The sequence below is a fragment of the Chionomys nivalis genome, chromosome 26, assembly GCF_950005125.1.
Source record: "Chionomys nivalis chromosome 26, mChiNiv1.1, whole genome shotgun sequence".
Lineage (NCBI taxonomy): Eukaryota > Metazoa > Chordata > Mammalia > Rodentia > Cricetidae > Chionomys > Chionomys nivalis.
In genome coordinates this window covers 7,602,249-7,625,351 of record NC_080111.1, presented here as the reverse complement: position 1 = coordinate 7,625,351, position 23,103 = coordinate 7,602,249, and the positions used below count along the sequence as shown (strand labels likewise).

At 48.7% G+C, this 23,103-nt stretch overlaps 1 protein-coding gene across 5 annotated transcripts in view; it reads left to right on the top strand.

The window, feature by feature from the left end:
- The window catches only part of Myo1b (myosin IB), a 149,445-nt gene that overhangs the window by 25,582 nt on the left and 100,760 nt on the right, over nt 1-23,103 (top strand). For all 5 annotated transcript variants that reach the window (XM_057758574.1, XM_057758573.1, XM_057758572.1 and 2 more), the window contains exons 2-3: nt 3,774-3,917; nt 19,909-20,024. In XM_057758574.1, coding sequence (XP_057614557.1) covers nt 3,783-3,917; nt 19,909-20,024 — 251 coding nt within the window. In that variant the 5' untranslated portion in view covers nt 3,774-3,782. The remainder of the gene's footprint in view (nt 1-3,773; nt 3,918-19,908; nt 20,025-23,103) is intronic.

The following is a 23,103-nucleotide window of genomic DNA, read 5'->3' as shown; positions in this document are numbered from 1 at the left end:
GTACTTCAACCATAAAGGGAGCTAAGGGACTCACATCCCAGAAACCCCGAGTGAGGTGCCGGGAACCTTAAGTGCAGTTTGGTCTAGAGGTTTGTGACGTCATTAGGATTCCATCGCTAATCATTTTCAGTCATTTCCCTGCCTTGCCTCCTCCGCACGCCATTTCCTTCTGGAAGTGGCCTCAGCGATGAGAGCAGGGGTTGTTGAGCCAACCCAAGTGTTGCGTCCGTCCGGCAGCTACAGCGACTGGGAGGTGACAGGCTCCTGTTGGTGTCTTGGTTGGTTTAATGTACACGTGATATGTACTAATACCTGAAGCGTAGGGCAGAGCAATGTAGATCTGTGTGAGGGCTCTTTGGGAATGGAAACTGCCTACACACACATGCACACGCACACACACAAGCACACACACGCACACAAACATCCACACACGCACATGCACGCGCACACACACGTACATACACCCATGCACACACACGCACACACACGCACACACACATGCACACGCACACACACGCACACACGCACTCACACACAACACACCTTTTTTTTTTGCTATGCCCACACATCTTTGTGTAGAACATAAAAAGTATTCCTGGTGCCTTACGTACAGTCTCATTTTCGCATAAAGCTGTGGAAATTCTTTTGATGGTTTTAGGAAACACTGAGTTAGCAAATGCTTCTGAGATTTGTTTCCATGGTTAGTCATAGCTCTGTCAGAAAGGATTTTTTTTTTTTTTTGGTGGAGCAAATATACCAGATGTTTTTATTAAGATCTCAAATGAGCTCAACCTATGCTAGAAGTAATGGTTCTAATTCTGCTCGCTTCAGTATGGGAAACAATTCGTTTCTAAGGAGCTGGGGAAGCTCCCACCATATTCCCTGTGTCTTCTTTCTACCTTTGATGATGGAAGCCACCGTGATGTCATGTTCTCCAATACCCAGACACTAAAATGACAAACTGTACTCGTAACTGAAGGACTCTTAGGTTAACCTTTCAGCTTGGATCGTTTTATCGGTATATATTATAGTTTGCAAAAAGCGCGTTTTCAATTTTTGTCCGTTTTCTGAGTTGACTTGTACCTGCCTGGATGATGAAGTTGGGCCAGCATGTCTGAGCCGGCTGACAGGATTTCCTTGAGCTGTGTGGGCGGTTGTAAGGGTGTGGCCGGGCCAAGGGGGCAGGTTGGCCGCCTGATTACTGTCCCCTGCAGCCAGCTGCAGAGGTGTCTTTCCAGCTGCTTCTGTAAATAGCTTCCATCCAGCAGTCCCCCTGGGCAGAGTTCCCGGTCAGCCACCTTGTTTACTTGCTGGTTTGAGGTGGTTATTTTTGAAACCCTTCTCAAGTCAACTTCTTCCTTAGTCCCCAATCTCTCTTCTCTCCTTGGCCAAATTAAATGCAACGCTACAAACCTGGAGTGGTTTTTTTTTTTTTTTTTTTTTTTTTTTTTTTTTTTTTTGGCACTGCACGAGTTTGAGAACTTGAGGTTTGATTTAAACGTTAATTTATTTTGACAGTCGGGGGCTCACGGTCTCCCGTGGACTGTCTCCTGGCTGCTGCTCCAGCCCTAGAAATGGCAGGTACCTCCCATCTCCTCCAGCTCTGTTCTGAAATGCAACGTGACCCACCCCAGTGCAGGAACCATTCCTTGTTCTCTGGAGGTTTGGTCTAGGTGGTGCTGGGGACTAGTTATTCCAGGGATGGTTGACATGAAACTAAAGCATGTTAGTAAAACAACGTTTCTTTTCTCTTGAGTCTTAAGTACTCACTCAATTCATATGTATTGGAGAAAGCTGTGATTCTTTCTTAGTCCCTTTTTCAGCTTTCTAGGAATTTCTTTCCTTCTCCTCCCTCCCTCCCTCCCTCCCTCCCTCCCTCCCTCCCTCCCTCCCTCCTTCTTGTCTTCCCTCCCTCCTTCCTTCCTGTCTTCCCTCCCTTCCTCCTTCCTGTCTTCCCTCCCTCCCTCCTTCCTTCCTTCCTGTTTTCCCTTCCTCCTCCTTCCTTTCTGTCTTCCCTCCCTCCTTCCTGTCTTTCTTCTCTCCCTCCCTTCATTCTTTCCCTTCCTCCTTCCTTCCTTCCCCCCTCCTTCCCTCCCTTCCCGTCTGTCTTTTTGTGTCTCATCATCATTTAAACTTGATTTCTGTGCTGGAAACACTTAGGACTGTCGCAGTGAGTTTATCTGAGGGGAAGAGCTGGTCAAACATGCACACTTGTACAGTAGACACTCCACACCCTTTCCCTTGTGAAGACCTTCGCAGGGACTTTAGTCCTCTTGGCAGCACAGAGATTGGGGCCTTGGTTGGCTTAGCTCTCCTCTGTGGATGGCACCCTACATCCTGGGTATAGAATATGCTGCCGTTACAGGGTGCCTCTGTTTCCTCGCGGTAGCAATCCCTTCTGAGTTGAAGGAGAAGTGGTATTTGGGTCTAGTCAGTCATTGTGGGTTAACTTGGTTTGGCTGTTAGGATGGTTAGTCAGGATGAAAACCGAGAATATGGAGATCACCTTGGCTGATTACATTGGCTGGGCAGCCTCTGTTTACTTGTGGGCTGTACTCTTTGTGAATAAGCTTCCCATGCTGGGATGAAACCTCTTCCCATAGCTATGGTGTCAGAGTAGCGATGGCATTCTTGTTTGTTTGTTTTTGAGACAGCCTCCCTGTATAGCTCTGGCTGTCCTGGAACTCGCTCTGTAGACCAGGCTGACCTCGAACTCACAGAGATCCACCTGCCTCTCTGCCTCTTGGGATCGAGGGCATGCACCACTCTGCGGGGCATGCTACAGGATTCTTTAACAACACATACAAAACACTTGCCAGAAATCACAGGAGACTGAGCTTCAATTTTTCTTCTCATTAAAAAAAAAAAAACCAAAACTTTTGTGTATGCGTGAGTGACCTGATGAGAATGTACTATCGTGTGGAGATCAGATGACAACTCTTTTTCTCCTTAGACCCTGGGACCAAACTCAGAGTGTCAGGCTTGTGGTAAATTCCTTTACCCACCGAGCTGGCTTGCTGGTCCAATTTCCTCATGTAAATTTTTAAGATTAGTATGTTTGGGGTGGGTACATACATGCCATGGTATATGTGCACAGAAGGCAGAGGAGAAATTACAGAAGTTGGTTCTCTCTTTCCACCGTGTGAGTTCCAGGCATTGGACTCAGGTCTGCAGGCTTGGTGACAAGTGCCCTTACCTGCTCAGCCGTCGCGCCGGCTCCAGATAGCTCCTATTAGCACGGAGTTAACAATGCTCCCAGTGGAGTTGTTGCGAGGATTAAGTTCATCACTGCATGCAGAGTTCTTTGGTGTGGTCAGCAGGGTTACCGGTATTATTTCCAACACAGTGTCTTAGGCTAATACATTGCCAGTTAGTCTTGGGAAGCTGAGGTGTGACATCATCTTAGAGGAAGCAGGTTCAGGTATGGCCTAGGCTGCCTTTGCTCCCGAAAGGCTGGGGCAGGGTGGCTTGGGGTTTCGGAAAGGGATTCTGCTGGAGTTGTGCCAGTTTGGTTGGTGATAGAGATGCCATCAGGGCGGTACTGACGGTGACTCCCTGTTGGCACTCTCTGTGGATGGCCTCTGCCTGGGAGGATGGACTCGGAAGAAGGTTCGTTTGGCGGCAGGGAGGCATCATGGCAACGCCAGCTAGGTGGATCATGGGGAGGGAGACGATGGCATTTTATGTGGCGGGTGGGGGTCATTTCTCCAGCCACACAGAACCCAGCCGAAAGAGTTTTGCGCATGGATTTGACACCTTCCCCTCTCTTCCAGCTGGAGACCATGGCCAAAATGGAGGTGAAGTCCTCGCTCCTGGACAACATGATCGGCGTGGGAGACATGGTTCTTCTAGAACCGCTCAATGAGGAGACCTTCATCGGCAACCTCAAGAAGCGCTTCGACCACAACGAGATATATGTGAGTCCGTGCAGGCCCCCATGGCTTTTAGGTCCCGGGTTTTGTGGCAGAGCTGGCTGTTGGACCTCACGCCCTTCTTTCTCTTGTTCCTAAGCAGTCAGGTTTTTTCTTTTATATCCTCAGAGGGTTCAGAGTGTTTGCTAGCTTGGCGTAGGCGTCCCACTGACGAATCAAGTGTTTCCCAATGGCGTTTAAACATCAGCTGTGTGGCAGGTTCTGCATGTGAGTACCACGTGTCAGTCCCCGCCTCAGAGGACATCAGTTCAGACAGCGTTGAGCCCCATTGGCGTCTTGAATGCCTCTGGAAGAGTCTAGAACTCCTGATCTCTTAGACGCTCTTCACCAAGACCTGGCAGTGAGCTCTCAGAGAAGACGCAGCCTTCCTGATCCTTGCCCATAGAGAGACTGCAGTAGGTGACTGATCAGCACATGTTCCTGGGAGACTGGAATTAGCATGGCCGCTCTAAGTATAATGGCAGGGATGGAAATGCAGCCATGTAAACAGATCCACCGGTAGACAAGCGCATGTTTTAAAGATTCCTTAAAAGGCACTTCGTAGCGTTACTGGGTTAAGTTGTCTAGATGGATTAAAACACGAGTTAAAAAATAGATCTATCTTCTGCCCTTGCGTGCGTGGACATAAAGGTGTGGTGTGAATTCAACCAATGAAGTAGGGTATTGATTTTCTATTGGTTTTCTTATACCAGGGGCCGAGAGGCAAACAGTAGATTGGACAGAGGTAGGATTGATAGTTTTTTTGCCTTGCTTCTGAGCTCTTTCCTTTAAAAAATGGGCTTCTGTGCATCACAGTGAGCCGTATTATTGGGCCGTGCACCATTTTCTGTATCAGTGTGGGGAGGAAATGAAATAAATAAAAGGAGAGACGTAAAGGGGATAGCGAGAAAAACCTCGACTTTTGTCGAACAAACTAAAATTTGTATTGAGTCATGGGCTTCACCGTTTTGTCACACGGCCTTGTTTCTATGTGGTCGAAACTCCCAGTCCGTCTGGGCCTCTGTCATGTAGCATCCCGTGGGTGACAGACAGGAGTCTGTTTCTCATAGTTCTACAAAGTCCATGAGGAAAGGGCCAGCAGACAGAGTCGAGAGCTTCCCTTCTGGTTGATAGCTGCTGCTGTGTCCTCCCAGGGGGAAGTGAGAGGCTCCGTAGGGCCAAGGAGTTTACTGCATTCTTGTGGATTCAGCACAGTGACCTGTCCACCCCCCAGAGGCTCCACCTCCGAACCTCCTCAAACCCTCAAACTGCAGCTCTAAGTTGCCCAAGTGATTAGCTTCTTCACGAAATAAGTCGTGCACGAAATAAGCCGTCACGCAGACGATGAACTTCTTATGTTCCTTGGTTGGCATTGTAGGAAGTTGGGGGAAGTTTTACAGTAACGGGAGCCGTCTGAGTCCTGCTTTTAGGGTGCCACTTTGATAACAGGATGCAGAATCCAAGGATTAGTTCCGGTTCAGAGTTTATTTACAATGGTGGTCCCAATGGAAAGGAGAAGGCGTTCAGTGGGCTGCAGGGCAGGGGAATGGCATTCTTTGGCTTGTCCTCCCCTCCCCTCCCCTCCCCTCCCCTCCCCTCCCCTCCCCTCTGTGTACAGTACCTGCTTTCAGGTGGGAAAGCTTGGCCGTTCTGCAGCTTTAAAGTGTGGTCTGATCGCAAGTGAACGATGGCCTTTAAGCCTCGGTCTCCGAGATGAAGATAGGAGGAATCAATTATATCCTAACTAATGTTGCTGGTCATTTTTCTTTTTGGCACCGAGCAGCACAATTCACTTTCCGATGAACTGAAGACAGGAGAGCCGGGCTTTATGTGCCTTTGAATACCTGGCTTGTTGTGGCCACTGAAAACCAAAACAATGCCCCTCTTAACACAATGCCAAACGTTAACGTCCATGAGTCTTTAGTAGACAAAATGTCTGGGTTTCAGCATAATTTTATTTCCTAAACTATCACTGGAATGCCCTTTCTGGTTATAAGAAAGAAGTAGAAAACTGACTTTTGCTTGTAGATATTGACATCAGTTGATGTTTTCCACGGTGCTTGATGGCTACGCTCTCGTGAGATGTGCGCCTTCCGCGGCACCTTTAAACACATGTCATAGCCGACAAAGCAGTTTCTGTCCTCAGTGGGAAGGAAGCAGGTTCTAGAGTAACGCGTGTAGCGCGGTCCTGCTGTTTCAAATGGGCCTGGAGTGATGGGAAAGGCTTGCTAACTGAATGCCGTTGGTGGAGCCCTGTGGGCACGGGGGAGAAATACTGTTAGCTCTCTATGTTGTCCTGCTTAAGGTAAACATACATTGCTTTTGTAAGAAAAAAATACAAGAACTGCATGGTAGGTGCAGTCATGATTGCTGGCCTCGAATGGCCAACCCCAGGAGACCTACCTCTGGCTCTTATTTTGGCAATATTCTTGCTTTCCTTTCCGACGTGGGTTACTACAAAATGGTTTGACCTACACGAAGCATTGCGTTGTTTTGTGTTTCGTGTTGATTTTTCAGTTGTTCTTTCTCAGAATAGATGTTGTTGTATCCTCCCATAGCTCTGCTCTGTTCCTCAGGCAACCGTTTGGGGCACTTCATCCTGTATGTGTGTTAACACTGGGTTGACAAGGTGGCTGGGACCAGAAAGCCGGCCTAGACTTATAAAGTCTCAGTGTGGCCCCAGTGTGGGCATAGTATGGTATAGTCCTAGGTTAGGCCTCTTGTTTTCCACCCTGCTGTTCCTCTTCCTCCCAGCCCCCCACCCCCATAGAAAAGGTCAGAGGGGTGTCTACCTTGACAGAGCTGTCTGAGAGGTGACTTGGCTCTGGCTGTGAGCTGCTCTAGAGTGATCACAAACCCTAGCATTCTCTGGGTCGTCAGTTAGCGGACTCCAGGGTGTGAGAGGGGATGAATAAGCAGCCCAACACTGTCAGCAACTCCGCAAGTGTGGACGAGAGATGAATGCTCAGAAAGCCCTAAAGTCACCGAGTGGCTGTGTTGGCGGTGCTGCCGTATAAGAGCTGTGCCCCATGGGAGGCATTTGCCATGCGTGTTAGTTGCATGAGTACCCAACAGTGTGCTTCCCAGACCATGAACTTCTGATGGCAGAGAAGGGCGAATAGATTTTTCGGAGCATCTGAGGCAGAATTAAATCTAGTTATGCAGCGATTTTCATCAGCCTTTCGCTTCCAGAGTAGCTCAGGTTTCGTCTGTAACCTGTGGGTTGATTTGATGCACCACACTCCTCGCAATGCTCCAGTATCATCTGAAGAGTGTTAACGCTCTTGTTTAAGTACCAACATGCTAGTTCATGTCTGTGACCCCAGTAGCAACAGTGTTGGGAACGGGTCCAGCTGTCCTTCCCAGCGAGGGCTTTGAACTTGTGTGGTGGAGACAGGGGAGGATCAGGTAAGAGGAGATGAGGGAGAATTGGATTGGCGGGGGTTCGAAGCATGCAGGGTCAGGGGCTACTTGCTGTTATTCTCTCTTGGCAGAGTGCAGTTCAAGCTGGGACCAGCTGCAGGCCCTGCCTGTTAGTCTCCCAGGCTCAGTGTGGGGTCAGTGGCTGGGAAACGCTAGATGTGACATTCCCAAGCTCTGTTGGTCTCTGTTCCTTCTGCCCTTTGTCAACCCTTCCGGCCTCCCCACCCCCACCCCGGGCAAGCTTGCAGCAAGGGCAGGTTTCACGTGGGCTTTATTGTGATGGAGGGAGAGGCAGACCTGAGGTCAGACGGTTCTGTTTTTAGGGTGGCTGGTCAGGACTGAGGTCCTGTCCAGGAAGAGGAGACTGGCAATTTAAGTAAGAACCAGGAGGGCAGATTTGGAAGGTAAAGAGCCAGGGTGTCTGTCTGCTGACAGAAGTGTTTTGAGTGTCCAGCACTAAATTTAGTTTGTTTTCTGTCTGAATTGTCAGGTCTGCATAAACAGGTCTGAATTAGTCCGGTTTCAAGATCTCGTGTTAAACTAATTGCGCCTGTAGAAGTGACAGCTTCGAAAATCTAGTACAAATTGTCTTCGCTTTTTGGGATGTGATCCCATGCTTTTGTACTGGATGTTTGGTTAGTTTACAGAAATATTGCAAAAATTATACTGGTTTACGTTTGTATATCTTGAGATTTTTCCAAGCACTTTTCATTTAGACACAGGACTGTTCATGTTGTGTGGCGCTAACATACGTTCCTGGGGATACTTATGTGTGCCATAAATTATTTTTCTCCTTTTGTTACAAAAAAAATTGAGTTTCTCACTGTCATAGTGTGTGTGCATCAGGAGTGCTCCCTATGTGTGTGTATCAGGAGTGCTCCCTATGTGTGTGTATCAGGAGTGCTCCCTATGTGTGTGTATCAGGAGTGCTCCTTATCTATGTGTATCAGGAGTGCTCCCTATGTGTGTGTATCAGGAGTGTTCCCTGTGTGTGCATCAGGAGTGCTCCTTATCTATTTGCATAAGGAGTGCTCCCTGTGTGTGCATCAGGAGTGCTCCTGTGTGTTGTAATAAGAGCAGCGGCTACGTTCCCCGCCCCCTGCTAGCAAGGCAATGACCTTCCTCCATCACCTGTGTGTGCATCAGGACTGCTCCCTATCTGTGTGCATCAGGTGTGCTCCCTGTGTGTCTTCATCAGGAGTGCTCCCGGTGTGCACCAGGGGTGCTCCCTGTGTGTATCAGGAGTGTTCCCCGTCTGCATCAGGAGTGCTCCCTGTCTGTGTGAGTGGCTTAGCTCAGGGTATTTCCAGGCTGGACTGAATGAAAATCTGACATTTGGACCTTTGATTTGTTAGCAGAGCTCAGAGCCAGCACCAAAGTCCAGCTTCATGTTGTTCTTATCACCCAACTGTCCTTTTGGTTTTTGTAACTTCAACATACCTTTTTTATAAAAGTCATATGCTTTTGAAAAACATTTCAAGCGGCATCGAGCCATGTAACATAAAAATGTAGTTGTCTTATGCCAGGTTTCCAGAAGTAGTGTTGGTTCAGAGTCTTGTGAACTGTTCATGTAAGGAAGGGTATTGTTTCTCTCCTAGAGCTGGAAACAGGCATTCTTTTTCCTCTGAGATCCCAGCCCTGATGAGGTTCGAGGGGGGCGGGATTAATCTTCAGTGTCCCTTCTCCTTCTGCCTAGACTAAACGGGGAAGGGAGGAGGAGGTCCCAGAGCTGTTCTCATGAGATGCTTGCACTGCCGTGCGTGGGAATGGCTGGCTCCTAGAAAAGGCGGAGAGCAGATTGTGTGTGCGTTTGGGAGTTCAGAGTGGAGACCGGTCAGAAGGTTAGATAAAGCTGTGGCCATTGGTGATGAGGCACAGGGGGTTGTTGTGTCTGATTTGCGAGGACAACCTGTCTCTTGCACACTTTATGAGGACAGCCAGCTTTGATATTAATGTGTTCGTTCTTAACCTGTGCAAACTTCCATAAAACCTGCGTACCTGACAAATCTCTCCCACGCTGCTGCAGTGTGTGTTATCTGCCAGTCGCAGGCAGTTATTTCAAGCGCCAGGTCCTGTATTGTGCTTGAAATTTCTGTTTGATATTTATAAGCATTTAGCTCAAGTGTTGTGGTCACAGCCACACCTGGAGTTAGATTTGAGGCTACGAGACCATCAGAAGAAAAGGCCTCTGTTAGAAGCGGTTTGCTGGATACCCAGGAGCAAAGATCTAACCTGAGGCCTGGCCCTGCTACTTTTGTCCGTGTCCGTAAACTCCTCGAATACTTTAAGTCCTTTATGTTTTAGCTCAGACTTAGCATCTGTTCCGTGGTCACACGGTGGGTATGAAATGGAGCTGGGGTTTATAGCCAGGAAATCTAATGCCAGAGTGTTCGTGTGCTAATGACCTTTAGTTGATTTTTTTCCACCAACATCAAATGACCTCACTACTAGGAAAGCCTGTTTAGTGTGAAAAGCAGTTTACTGTGATACTGAAATTTGTATAAGCTTTGGAATTAGGCGGCCTCAAAGTGACCTAGGTGAGACATGGAAGTCACAATCAGTGTTTTGGCCTTGCATAGAGCGAGCACTCAGTGTACAGCGACATGAATTTAATTGGACACAGGGCGGGTTCTCAAGCCGTAGGTTATCATGACATTGTCCTCATAAGCCAAAGCAAAGAGAATCAACCAAGATGATAACCAAATGACTCCCCCCTCCACGTCCCCGCAACCCAAAGCCAAAACCCAAAGCCGAGCCTAGAAGATCTTCAGGAAAGAATGTTCATCATATGAAGTGGACAGCAAGTGATTGACAGCTCCTTGTGGTCCTCCTTATGAACACCAAGTAGAAGCCGCTTGGCTCTGGGCTCATGGGGCCCATTCAGTTACACACCTTCGTCTACAGGGCGGATGGATTTTAATGGTGATTCTAATCTTTAAAGAGAAGTTATTTTGTCTTTTGAACTTGACCCTGGAATAGGTGGGAGGTGACACACAGGGTGGCATCTTGGGAAAGATCTGGGCTTCGAGCAGACAGAACGAACTTTGGAATCGTAGTGACTCCCAGCCACTAATATCAGGAATCGAGTCCTTTCATCCATGAAGTGGATACTTTGGTGCTTATCTTCCTGAGTTCCTACTCTGGAGACTGCCATGAACTAGGAGTGGAGTATATTGTAGGTGGAGTGGCTGAATTTGGTTTTGTTTTGTTGTTTTTGATTCCGTTTTCTTTTGCTGTAACTGAATACTTTTCTTTCTTTCTTTCTTTCTTTCTTTCTTTTTTTTTTTTGATTAAGATGTTTTTGACAAATGATTCTGGTGGCTGGTGGTTCAGAGAGCATGGTATTGTTGTCCTAGTGAAGGTTCCTGACTCTGTCACAAGGTGGAGAAAGATGTGATGGCAAATTCAGAGCTGATCCCATGGTGGGGCAGGGAGGAGCAGGGAGGACTCCAGGGCCTGGAGCTGATCCCATGGTGGGGCAGGGAGGAGGAGGGGGAGGACTCTAGGGCCTGGAGCTGATCCCATGGTGGGGCAGGGAGGAGGAGGGGGAGGACTCTAGGGCCTGGAGCTGATCCCATGGTGGGGCAGGGAGGAGGAGCAGGGAGGACTCCAGGGCCTGGAGCTGATCCCATGGTGGGGCAGGGAGGAGGAGGGGGAGCAGGACTCCAGGGCCTGGAGCTGATCCCATGGTGGGGCAGGGAGGAGCAGGGAGGGACTCCAGGGCCTGGAGCTGATCCCATGGTGGGGCAGGGAGGAGCAGGGAGGGACTCCAGGGCCTGGAGCTGATCCCATGGTGGGGCAGGGAGGAGCAGGGAGGACTCCAGGGCCTGGAGCTGATCCCATGGAGGAGCAGGGAGGACTCCAGGGCCTGGTGACACTTTTTATAGCAACCCTCTCCAGGAAGTTGCATCCTGTGAGAGCTACATTAATCTCTTCTGAGGGTGGTGCCCCACCTCCTAAAGGTTCCCCCGACTTGTCTGCCACATCTGGGGTGAAGCTTCCAGCATGCAGATTTGGGGGACACACTCTTTCCCACTCTGCCTTTCCTACCTCGCTCTCGTTTTTGCCTTCGTTGCACAGATTTCATTTTTGCTCTATTTCCGTTTCCAGGTAACCATCCCACGCTATTTTCAGGACTTGTGGCAAGTAGGGAACCGAACAACCCAGGGTCACACTGTACTCTAGTGAAGGGTTTTACTGGATCAGGAGAACAATATATATATATTTGGATAGTTCCTCCCTCCTTTCCGAGTTTGTCTCGGCAATGACATGGCAGCGTTGCCTTGTCCTGCTCTAAATTAAAGGCAGCCTGGGGTGGTATTTTTAACTGGTATTTAAGCGTGGCAGAGAATTCATATATAGTTCTTTAATTTATGGTCTGAGATTGAGTGACGGCTCAGGGATGAAAGATTATAGTTGGTGGGGTAGGAATGTCTTAGGCTAGACCAGCAGGCCTAGATGTCATCTGCAGCCACAGTGTGCAGGCCTCTTGGTGTATTTGTGGATGTCTGCTCTGAGGCCAGTGATTTAAAGCACCGGATAAAATAATCAACAGAGATGAGTTCTTTTTTCATATTGAAAAATACTGGAAAAATAAAAACAACAAGCAAGATGTGGTGTGGTGATGTCATGAGGATCGTGTGTGTTATGCCCAGATCACCGAGCCCCCTCCCCCAACTAGGAGACTGAGTCCTGTATGTAAAAGCAAAGAGCTTTATTCTTATTCCAGTTCAGACCAGAACTCTGACTCTGGATTCTCCCAGTGTCCAGCGTATTCATATTGGCACAGTCAGAGAGCCCCAGCTCAGTTCGGGTTGGGTTTTTATAATAGCAGAGGCTGGGGTGAGAGATTTCTAAGATTCAGGGCCCCTGATTGTCTAGGGGTGTCCTAGTGAAAAGTGATGGGTGTGTGCTGACAGGGGATCCTATCTACAATGGCTGGAACATTAGGAATTTTATTTGGATGGTCTGATCCTGGGTGGTGCCTGGGTGGTCTCAGTTTGTGGTCTTTCTCAGAACCAGGTATTGGCTTAGGGTAAACTACTGAGACTCAGGCCTCTATTGAGCTTGTCATGGCTGGGTCCTAGAGTGTGGGTCCTGAGGAAGTAGGCTTCGTGGCCATGGCCATGCCACGAGGGATGTGAGCGCCCTGGGGAAGCAGGCTTCGTAGCCATGGCCATGCCATGAGGGATTGTGAGCGCCCTGGGGAAGCAGGCTTCGTGGCCATGACCATGCCACGAGGGATTGTGAGCGCCCTGGGGAAGCAGGCTTTGTAGCCATGGCCATGCCACGAGGGATGTGAGCGCCCTGGGGAAGCAGGCTTTGTAGCCATGGCCATGCCATGAGGGATTGTGAGCGCCCTGGGGAAGCAGGCTTCGTGGCCATGGCCATGCCATGAGGGACTGTGAGCACCCTGGGGAAGCAGGCTTCGTGGCCATGGCCATGCCATGAGGGACCGTGAGCACCCTGGGGAAGCAGGCTTTGTGGAAGTCTTTGAAACTGACTGAAAGATGTGGTAGAAAAAGAAGCTAGCACGGGCAGCGAACTGGGCACATAACCAGTCTCTCGTGTCCTAATTTTCTTCTAGCATTGTGACAGGTGTTTATGGGGCTGTGGGCATACTGGGTGTGTGCAGACCAGTTTGCAAGGGCCTTGATGTACGTGTAACACTTGATGTTGGTGTACCACTTTGGCCATGTTATTTCAGCCTGTGAATCCAAGTTCTGCACTTGTAAAAATAGGGTATAATTAGTGTTGTGTTTGTTTGTGTGTGTGATACCTAATGCGTATAAGCAAAACACACACAGCCATGTTTCCAAGAGTGGCGCTGTTAATACATACACTAGATTGCGTTTTTGTCCCAGAGAGGTATTGACATATGTTCTTGACCTCACATTTAGAATTTTGACTTAACACCATTTTGCACACTTTGGGATGGTGTAAGAAGCAACCAGAACATTTGCTAGACCACAGTGTGTCTTCTAATAAAACCCCAGAGACAAAGGATCTCTTCAGGAGAATTGGGGAAGTCACACAGATGTCCATTTAATAGCAGGGTGACGCATGATAGTTTGTGTCTTGTGATCAAATTCCCAGAATCCAAGCCCTAAGAGGAGAGTGGCTTCCTCCTGTGACCCAAGTTGCTTTTGCTCTGAGAATTCCAAGGACGTGCTCTGTGGCTGCCATCTTAGCATTAGCTTCCTTACGACTATCTCATGGGCTGCATGGTAACTTGGCCAGTTCCCGTATGGAAAGACCATTTTGTGAAAGTCTTCATGATTTTGGCATTATAGGGCTGGGTGAACCTGGCTGAGGTCTAGGGGTTGGAGTCCTGGCTTGGCTGTTACACAGTGGCCAGCAGATTCCTTGTAGAGCCCCGTGGAATTTATACCACCATGATGGGTACTGTTTGTGGAATGTTTGCTGTGGGCTTAGTGCTTTGATACGTAATCTCACTTGGCACTCATATCTTCAAGGGGGATTAGTAATAGTCTTCCTGTATATCCACATGAGAAAGCCGGGACAGGGAAAATGTAAAAATGTGCCTCGCTTTACACAAAACTGAAGACTTACCAGAAAACTTGGAGCCACAGTTTACAGAACATTCCAAATGGATTTCAAGTATGAGCAGCGGGAGATGATGGAGATACTGAGCTGAGAGCGCAGATGCTGCAGGTGTGGGTTCAAATGTGAGCACGTTCATCATCCAACCCCTTTGCCACACAGCAGCTTTGACTTCGGAGCTGCTCCTGTGCTGCGTGCCGGGAAACTCAGGACTCTACAGTCTAGTTCCCTTCCTTTCTCCCTTCCCTATCCTTCTTCCCAACCCTCTCCATCCTCCCTTCCCACTCCATCCTCCCTTCCTGTCCCTCCTCCCTTCCTGTCCCTCCTCCCTTCCCACTCCACCCTCCCTTCCCGTCCCTCCTCCCTTCCCTCTCCATCCTCCCTTCCCATCCGTCCTCCCTTCCCTCTCCATCCTCCCTTCCCATCCGTCCTCCCTTCCTTCTCCATCCTCCCTTCCCATCCGTCCTCCCTTCCCTCTCCATCCTCCCTTCCCATCCCTCCTCCCTCCCCTCTCCATCCTCCCTTCCCCGTCCCTCCTCCCTTCCCTCTCCATCCTCCCTTCCCCATCCCTCCTCTTTTCCCTCTCCATCCTCCCTTCCCATCCCTCGTTCCTTCCCTCTCCATCCTCCCTTCCCCATCCCTCCTCCCTTCCCTCTCCATCCTTCCCCATCCCTCCTCCCTTCCCTCTCCATCCTCCCTTCCCCGTCCCTCCTCCCTTCCCTCTCCATCCTCCCTTTCCTATTCCTCCTCCCTTCCCACTCCCCTCTCCCTTCTCATCACTCCTCTGTTTCCATCCCTCCTCCCTTCCCTCTCCCTCCTCCCTTCCCCATCCCTCCTCCCTTCCCTCCCCATCCTCCCTTTCCCATCCCTCCTCCTTGTGTTTTGCTGTGTAGCCCAGGCTAGCCTTGAACTCCAGTTCTTTATATAGTCCGGGCTTGCCTCACACTTGTGGTTTTCAATCTGCCTCAGACCTTCCAAGGCTGGGATGTATGCTTGTACCACAAGAGCAGTTAGCTCTGAGATACCGTTTTTCTGTCGAGAAGACTCAGTTTGTTTATGCAGTTCTGTGATGGGCTGAAGCCTCTTGAGAGTAAATAACACCCCAGATATTCAAGTAAGTTTTGTCTGTTGACAGTTTCCTGATGGGTATCTCTGATGTTGAGATGATTATTATGATTAATCTTTTCTGTTGAGATGAAAATGTTTTTCTTGTAACCCGAAGGCTGCCTTTGTTTCTAATCTGAAGCGGCTTCAGAAGCTGTCAGGCAGGGACAACGTAGGGACCCTCTGAGCCACGTCACTTTCACCTCTGAAGCAGGAGTGGTTCAAAGCCAGGACTCAGGCAAAAGCAGTCCATCACAGAACAGCATAAACAAACTGATTTAATTGGCTGTTGATAAATGAGCAACACATTTGTTAAGGGCCAATTTTATTTGAACATTATATTAAATATAAAATCCCCTCATAGTCTGTATCTAGATTAGTCTTCTATACAGAAGACAACATTTGAGAGCTAACTGCTCTTGTGGTACAAGCTTAAATCTCAGCCTTAGAGGGTCTAAGGCAGATTGAAAACCATGAGTTTAAGGCAAGCCTAGACTACATAAAGAACTGGAGTTCAAGGCTAGCCTGGGCTACATAGCAGAAGGAAAGGAGGATGGAGAGGGAAGGGAGGATGGAGAGGGAAGGGAGGATGGATGGGAAGGGAGGATGGAGAGGGAAGGGAAGAAGGATGGGAAGGGAGGATGGAGAGGGGAGGAGGGATGGGAAGGGAAGATGGAGAGGGATGGGGAAGGGAGGAGGGATGGGAAGGAAGGACGGACAGGAAGAGAGGATGGAGAGGGAAGCAGGGATGGAGAGGGAAGGGAGGAGGGATGGTGAAGGGAGGAGGGAAGGGAACTAGACTGTAGAGTCCTGAGTCTCAAGGCAGTCAGCACAGGAGCAGCTCTGAAGTCAAAGCTGCTGTGTGGCAAAGGGGTTGGATGATGAACGTGCTCACATTTGAACCCACACCTGCAGCATCTGCGCTCTCAGCTCAGCCTCTCCATCATCTCCCGCTGCTCATACTTGAAATCCATCTGGAATGTTCTGAAAACTGTGGCTCCAAGTTTCTGGTAAGTCTTCAGTTTTGTGTAAAGCGAGGCACATTTTTAGCTTTTCCCGGTTTCCTCATGTGGATATACAGGGGGACGATTACTAATTCCCCCTTGAAGATCTGAGGATTAAATGAGATTATATATCCAAGCACCAAGCCCACAACAGGCGCATGGGCGTTCTGTAAACAGCGTGTATTATGGTATTATAAATGCTATGTGGCCCTGCTGGAATCTTCTGACCACTGTAACAGCCGAGTCAGGACCCCAACCCCTAGACCTAAATCCATCCATGCCTGTAGTGCCAGAGATCTCCTTAAAAGCTTGTGGGTGGCTGCTGCCTCCCCGGGTCACTGAGATGGTCTCTGAGGTGTGAGCTTTGCCAGGGCTCTTCTGGGAACAGCACACATGGCCTATCGCAAGCTCTGGCTGCAGAGGCTCTTCTGGGCTCTGAACTGGAGTCTGCACAGGGAAGGCTGACAAGGACTGTCCTGGAAAACTTCAGTTTCGCTGCAGGCACAAGGGAAACCCTCAGGTTGTGTTTGCAATTTGCAAGGCATGTGGTGGGAGTGCCAGAAGCATTGAAAACACGCAGCTGGGGCTGGTTTTGACTCAGGCATGTTTGCACATTCATGACTTAATGTCTGCCCTGGAGAAGTGGAAGCGAAGTCTGGTGATTGACAGGGGTCCAGCCTTCCCTCTCCCCCTCCCACCCTCCGTGTCACTTTTCCTCTCCTCTTGTCCTTCACCGACCTAGATGTTGAAGGCTGGTCGCACAGGACAGTGACAGACAGGAGAGGAGCTTTTCATTGCCTCGTTGATGGGAAATTGGCACCAATGGCGGACGGCGCTGCGGTTGGGAGGATGCGGACAATGAGCAAGGAGATGGAGGAAGCGGCTACTGGACAGTGAGCTTCTTTTGAGAGTTAGATGCAAAAAGAAAAGGGCAGTGATAACATTGAAGTTCAGATGCTCACTGGTATAGACGTGAGCTGCCCCGTCGCTCCCCTGCCCCCTGAAAAACTAAGCTTTATCCTGCATGAGTTTGGGCAGCTGAAACCCAGAGCTGAATGTCAGTCCCCACTCAGCCAATCAGGTGCTTCCAGGACTACCTTCTGTGTTTCCAAGGAAGGGGCTGTGACTGAATATTTTAATTATTCCTGCTGCTCCTGCGGGGATTTTGAAGCCTTGGCTTATAGAACCTTGGAGGAAGGAGCCCGGCAGCATCCGGACAGCTGTCCTGGTTGAAGGCAAACCTTAGGGGTTCAAGGCTTAGGATGCAGACGTGGAGTGGAGTGGATGTAACCAGCCTGGCAGGGATGAGGTTATTCTAGAAGGACACAGGTGAGCTTTCGTTTGACCGTGAAAACAATTTTCCCCAAGAAATTGGAATTTCTCCAGGAGTCCCATGCTGGGAGGAGAAGGCTGAAGAACTTGTTTCCTGGAAGGAGACTTCACAGGGCCCTAAGAACTTGTCAGACGCTCTGCAGGAGAACTAGAAGCCAAAACAGTGGTGTGGGCTGGGCTGCTCCCTCACCTGGACTGTCTTCTATTAAATAATACCCGCAAATAAAGACCCCCCACAGAGAGACACTGGGTGTGTGCTTGAGAGTGTGTGCGCACGCGCAGCGTGCATGCATCCGCGCGCTTGCGTGTATGGGTGCGTGTGCATGCGTGTGTACCAGTGAGTGTGTTTCCCACACTCTCTTCTCCCCCCCTAAGTCTTTTTCCTCATTTTCACTATTGCTTGCTGTTTAATTGGCCTCTTGCGGGTACAGGTCAGATCCCACTAAGTCTGTTAACACGGGGAGTACGGCAGCTCTAATGATCGTTTAGGTGAACGTGTCTTGTCCTGCTTGGCCCCTTTTCTGGTTTATTCGGAGACGCGGGAGTGTCAGTTATTGATGTTTTGTGGCAAACTAGTTTCAGAAATGGCTAAAGTGACAGTCTTGGGTGACAGCTCTCTGGCGTAGAAATTTAGTCTGACCTCAGCTAGTGTCTCTTCTGCTGGCCTCACCTTGGGGTGACTCCTCTAACTACAAGTATCAAGCAACTACAAGTGGGGTTGATGGTGTGGGCTGGCTAACTTACATCCTATTTAATACTGGCTATAGGGCAGAACACATTGTCCCTCCGCCCCGCCTCGACTTCTCCGTGGACGGCTCAAGCTTGTTATATCAAGAGCACAGGGTAGCTGCAAAGATGTAGGCACGTACCAGTCCCACCCCACGTGGTTTTCCAATCTCTCTGCCTGGGTCGCATTTGCTAGTGTCTCATTGATCCAAGTCCAGATTCAGAGACGTGGGAAATAAACACACACTCCTCCCTTTGAAACACTCTGCTCATCCCACGGCAAGTGTGTGTACAGGTGAAAGACAATTTTCTGGCCGTTTTTGAAAGCAGCGCCCACAGTAGGGCAGGAAACTGAGGGGAGTGGGTATCATTTAAGACTTTGTTCCCTGGCAACGCATGGTCTACAGGCTTACTAAAACAGTGGCCGCTGTATACAGTGACTTTGGCGTCGCACATCAACCTGAGGATAACGGGCAGTAGGGTCCACTTCAGCGTTCACTGGAGCTGGTGTGAGCCAGTCCTTCAGTTAAAGAGACTGAGCAACCTCAGTGTGCAGGTCCTGTTCTGCACGACGGCTGCCCCAGCTCGACACAGAAGCACAGCTTCTTCACCATGCAGGAAAAGTTACAAATAAAAAGTAACGTGTGTGTGTGTGTGTGTGTGTGTCATTAGCGGGAGATTTTGATGGCGAAACCCAGGCAGCAGAATTTGTTCTCTCTGCAAGAATGCCACCGTGGCAGATGGTTATCACCGCTTAGCCATCGTGAGGAGCCAGCCCAGGGGTTGGTTTCTCTGCTGATAAAGTCTGTACGCTTAAATTTTATTTTTATTTTGCCAAAGGAGAAAAGCACAAGCACTTCCCGCCGTGAGGAGGGCTCATCATTTACTCAGTAAATACTAAAGCCACGGCCAGCGGCCACGCTCTCTCGTCTGGCCTAACTTCAATGTGCTAGTTAGGCAGTTTTTCATTTTAAACCCCTCATTCGCCCGTTCAGGAGAGCTCTTTCTCTTCCGTGTCTTCATGATGTCAAAACTAAGGAAAACCAGAGCTGCCAAGACGAGTTTACCTGTAAGCAGCCTTTGTCACCCGCGGTGTTGTACTAGGCCTTGCACAAAAGGGCCCGAGCCAGTCTTCCCGGAGCTGCCAGTGACGAAAGGGTGAAGCCCAAAGGAAGAAGTTCTAGTTGGCAGCTAGGGGTTAGTTAACCGTCTGTTGAAATACAGCATGGACTCCTCAGGACGTCCATTTAAATTGGCCGTTCGGTGTCAACTCCATATTAAATGTATGTTGCATCAGAAAGCACTTGTAAATGCTACTACCCAAGTGTATGGTAGCATGGAATTCTGTGGCGTGTATATTTCCAGGGGCTAGCTAGCTGTGGACCTAATACTGAATTGCCTGTGGTCTGTACTGCTTTAGATGGCAGGCTGTAGAGGGCCCGTGCCCAAGGGAAGCCCTAACCCTCGGTGTGGGCCAGGCTGGGGAATTGGACGGCTGATGCTCCCGCTCACTTAGAAGGCTAAAGGTGAGCGAGGAGACACTTAAGTGAGCTCAGTTACTGGAACTTAGCCAGCGTGACTGGACTTTGGAGAGCTTCTGTACAGAGTCATTAAGTTATGTCAAGATTTATCTGAAAACGTATTTCCAGTCCACAAATTTGTGCTCTCCATGTATGAGCGAAACGAACGTGCATTATTGGCCGCCTGTCTTCAGAGAGACACAGTGCTCTTGAAGTACGTAAAATCGTGGTGAGGGATTCAAGCGTATCACGCTGAAGTTTGAGGTGTTTGGATGTGTCCTGTTTGCTGTTAGCCTATTACTATCTTCTTCTTCTGTTTTACAGACATACATTGGAAGTGTGGTTATATCCGTGAACCCCTACCGGTCCTTGCCCATTTATTCACCTGAGAAAGTGGAGGATTACAGAAACAGAAACTTCTACGAGCTGAGCCCTCACATGTGAGTACGGCTGGCAAAGGCGGCCCTTCCCCTCCAGCGCGTGATTGACAGATGCGTGCAGCTGTCCCCTGGAATCAGAGGAAAGTGGTTTTGTTTTTAGTTGTGGTTTTTAGCTCACGGGAAAGAATGTAGAAATTTATAGTTAGTGCCTCAAAAAATAAGGCAGAATACTTAAGTGTAAAATATTTCTGCAGCGAAGTCTGGGAGCAGCAGCTGCTGCTCTGTTTTGTGCACAAAACAGAGGTACACATTGTAAGACGCCCACAGCCTGGCATAGCGGCGCACGCCTTTAACCCCAGTTAGTACTCAGGAGACAGAGGCAGGCAGATTTCTGTGAGTTTGAGGCCAACCTGGGCTACAGAGTGAGTTCCAGGGCAGCCTGGGCTACAGAGAGAAACCCAACAGCAGTGCCACTGTCTGGCTTCCAAGGCCATTGCTCTCCAGATGTGTGGAGCAGGCTGCCTTATTTTCCTTACTAGATTCGTTTTCTAGTCTGCATGACCAAACGAGAGTCTTTTTTGTTTGTTTGATGGATCAACAGCAGACTTGGATTGCTAGATTTTTTTTTTAATTGCTCACGTAAAAATGTCTGAAAAAGCAAAAATAAATTATAAGGCGAAATCGTAAGCAAAACTAAAACCTTCTTATCTCTCCTGTTACCTTCTACTCGCTTATACCAGAAAGGAGTCTGTTTGCCTTTTACCTTCTCAAGTCCGCTGCTGAGTTAAAAGGAAAAGAGAGAGATCCCGTTTGGGCCAAGTTGTGTAATGAATGAGTCAAGAGCCCCAGGCTTCTCTGGGTTTTGCCTGAGCAGAAGCATTTCCTGTCCCTCCTCGTGGGTTTGTGAGTGCTTTACCAGAGTTCTTACTGTTTTCAATTGCAGTAAGTAACGCGTGGTGACTTGCAGAGGGGCATTGGTCGGTACAATAGAATGCTCTTAGGTGGTAAACCGTTGCGTGTAGACTTAAGATGTCTGGGGACTGTTGCTGGATGCCGCGCTAGGACTGATTTATGCAAAGATGCCCGGAGAACCGTCAAGGGCTCCGCAAGGTTGGGCTGTGATTGCTGCCGCCATTACTGTTAGCCTTTAGCGGCCTCATCCTCTCATTAAGCAAACGCTTCGTTGAAAACAACCCCAGTTTGCCACAAGATGCGTATGAATGAAGACGCGTGTTCTGCGTTCACTGCCTGTGAGCAGAAATACCGATGTGAAAATATTTAGAGAATGTTTTGATTTAGGAAAAGATAAATCTGTCATTGGGATATTGCGGTGGCGGCGGCGGTGGCTGTATGGCTTTTGAAATGGTTAAGCTGGACTTCTATGGTTCAGATGCTCAGCGGTATCTACATCCAGACATGGTTTGGGTGACTGAGCAATTGATGTCGTCCAAAGATAGTTTTGATTGCCACACGCACAGGTGGGAGGGCTCTGCTGGTCGCTAGAGGACAGGGATGCCACTGTCCGTCCTACAGCGGTGGCACATAGCAGTCCCAGATCCTACAACTGTCCACGCACAGACAGCAATGCCCAGGCCAAGAAGCTCGGCGCCAAAGCCTTAGTTGGTGCTTCGTTTGTGGTTAAATATCAGCTGCCCCTCCTGATCGGATGAAAAATGAGCTCTCATAATTAAGGATATATGTGGATATGTGTACATATTTATATCTAGTGAAATAGTCTGTGTCTGTCTATCTATCTCATTATCTATGTATAATTTGATTTTTCAGTTATTCAGCTCACAGGGACATGTGGGATTCTTTGGAACTAAATATTTAATTATATGAAAATAGTTATTAAAAATTAAGCAATTGCTGGGTGGTGGTGGTGGTGCACGTCTTCAATTCCAGCACTCAGGAGGCAGAGGCAGGCGGATCTCTGCGAGTTCGAGGCCAACCTTTTCTACAAGAGCTAGTTCCAGGACAGGCTCCAAAGCTACAGACAAACCCTGTCTTAGAAAACCAGCAAAACAAAACAAAAACAAAAGTACAGAGCCATCTATATTTTGACAATCTAGTAGATTTTGATTATCCTGTTTTCTTAGTTTTGCCAGTGGTCTAGTCTCACTATGCCTGAAGAAAAATTAAAAATTGAAATTGCTTTTATAAAATCATTCCTCTAGCTCCCTTGCAATGAAATATTGTATTTGATACCTAGTTTAAGTCTTAGATCTTGAAGTCGTACTCAACGTATGGTGTTTGGAGTCAAAGCCAGAGTCTCCCATGAACTTATTCAGAAAACATACTGGGAAGAGCCCAGCTTCCCGAGGGCCTCTGGACTGTGCTCACATCCACTGAAGTTTAGCTCACGCTGCGATAAACGTGTGCTTGCAAATGGTTTTCATTCCTGCTTGAATGTGCCGCGGACCATAGCCCTTGGCTTTGCTGGTAACAATTCTGAGTGTGCCAGCCGGTGCGTCTTGAGAGTGACCGTTGCTGGCACTACCCTAAAAGAACTGTGGCTGCCACTAGCAATGACAGAGTAATAAGATGGGAGACATTTTGCCAACCACATCTACATAACTGTCTCCTCCTCCACCCTGCTGGGACATTTTCCACTCCCTTGACGGTGTGTATCTTCTTGCATTATTCCCTGTCAATTTTCCCTCACAGTTTTTGACAGTATCTTCAAACAGACTTCGTCCTACAACCTAGGCCAGCATACACAGATCGCAGTGTTGTGACACGGGGTGATAATATGACTTTGGATTCGGATGCATCTTAACTATAATTCAAGAATTTGGTTTGGGCCAGCGTGATGGCTTAGCAGCATCCTAGTACCCACAGTCCAAATAAGGTAGAAGGGAAAACTGACTCCTCTGACCTCCACACACATGCTCCGGCATGCTCGCCCCCCCATCATAAACACATATATCACCATAATAAAGTTAAAGAGAAATGAAAATCACATTTAGAGTCGGAGCTCACTGATAGTCTACTGAAAGTGTTTTCTTACAAGTCTTGTCTTTGAAAGTCTCTCAGATTTATCTTTTCTTTAAATTTCAGTCAGAATATTTACATTCACGTAAGTGTAGGAGGTACAGGTAATGGAAATACATACGTAGATATGGAAAGAGTGTCTGCA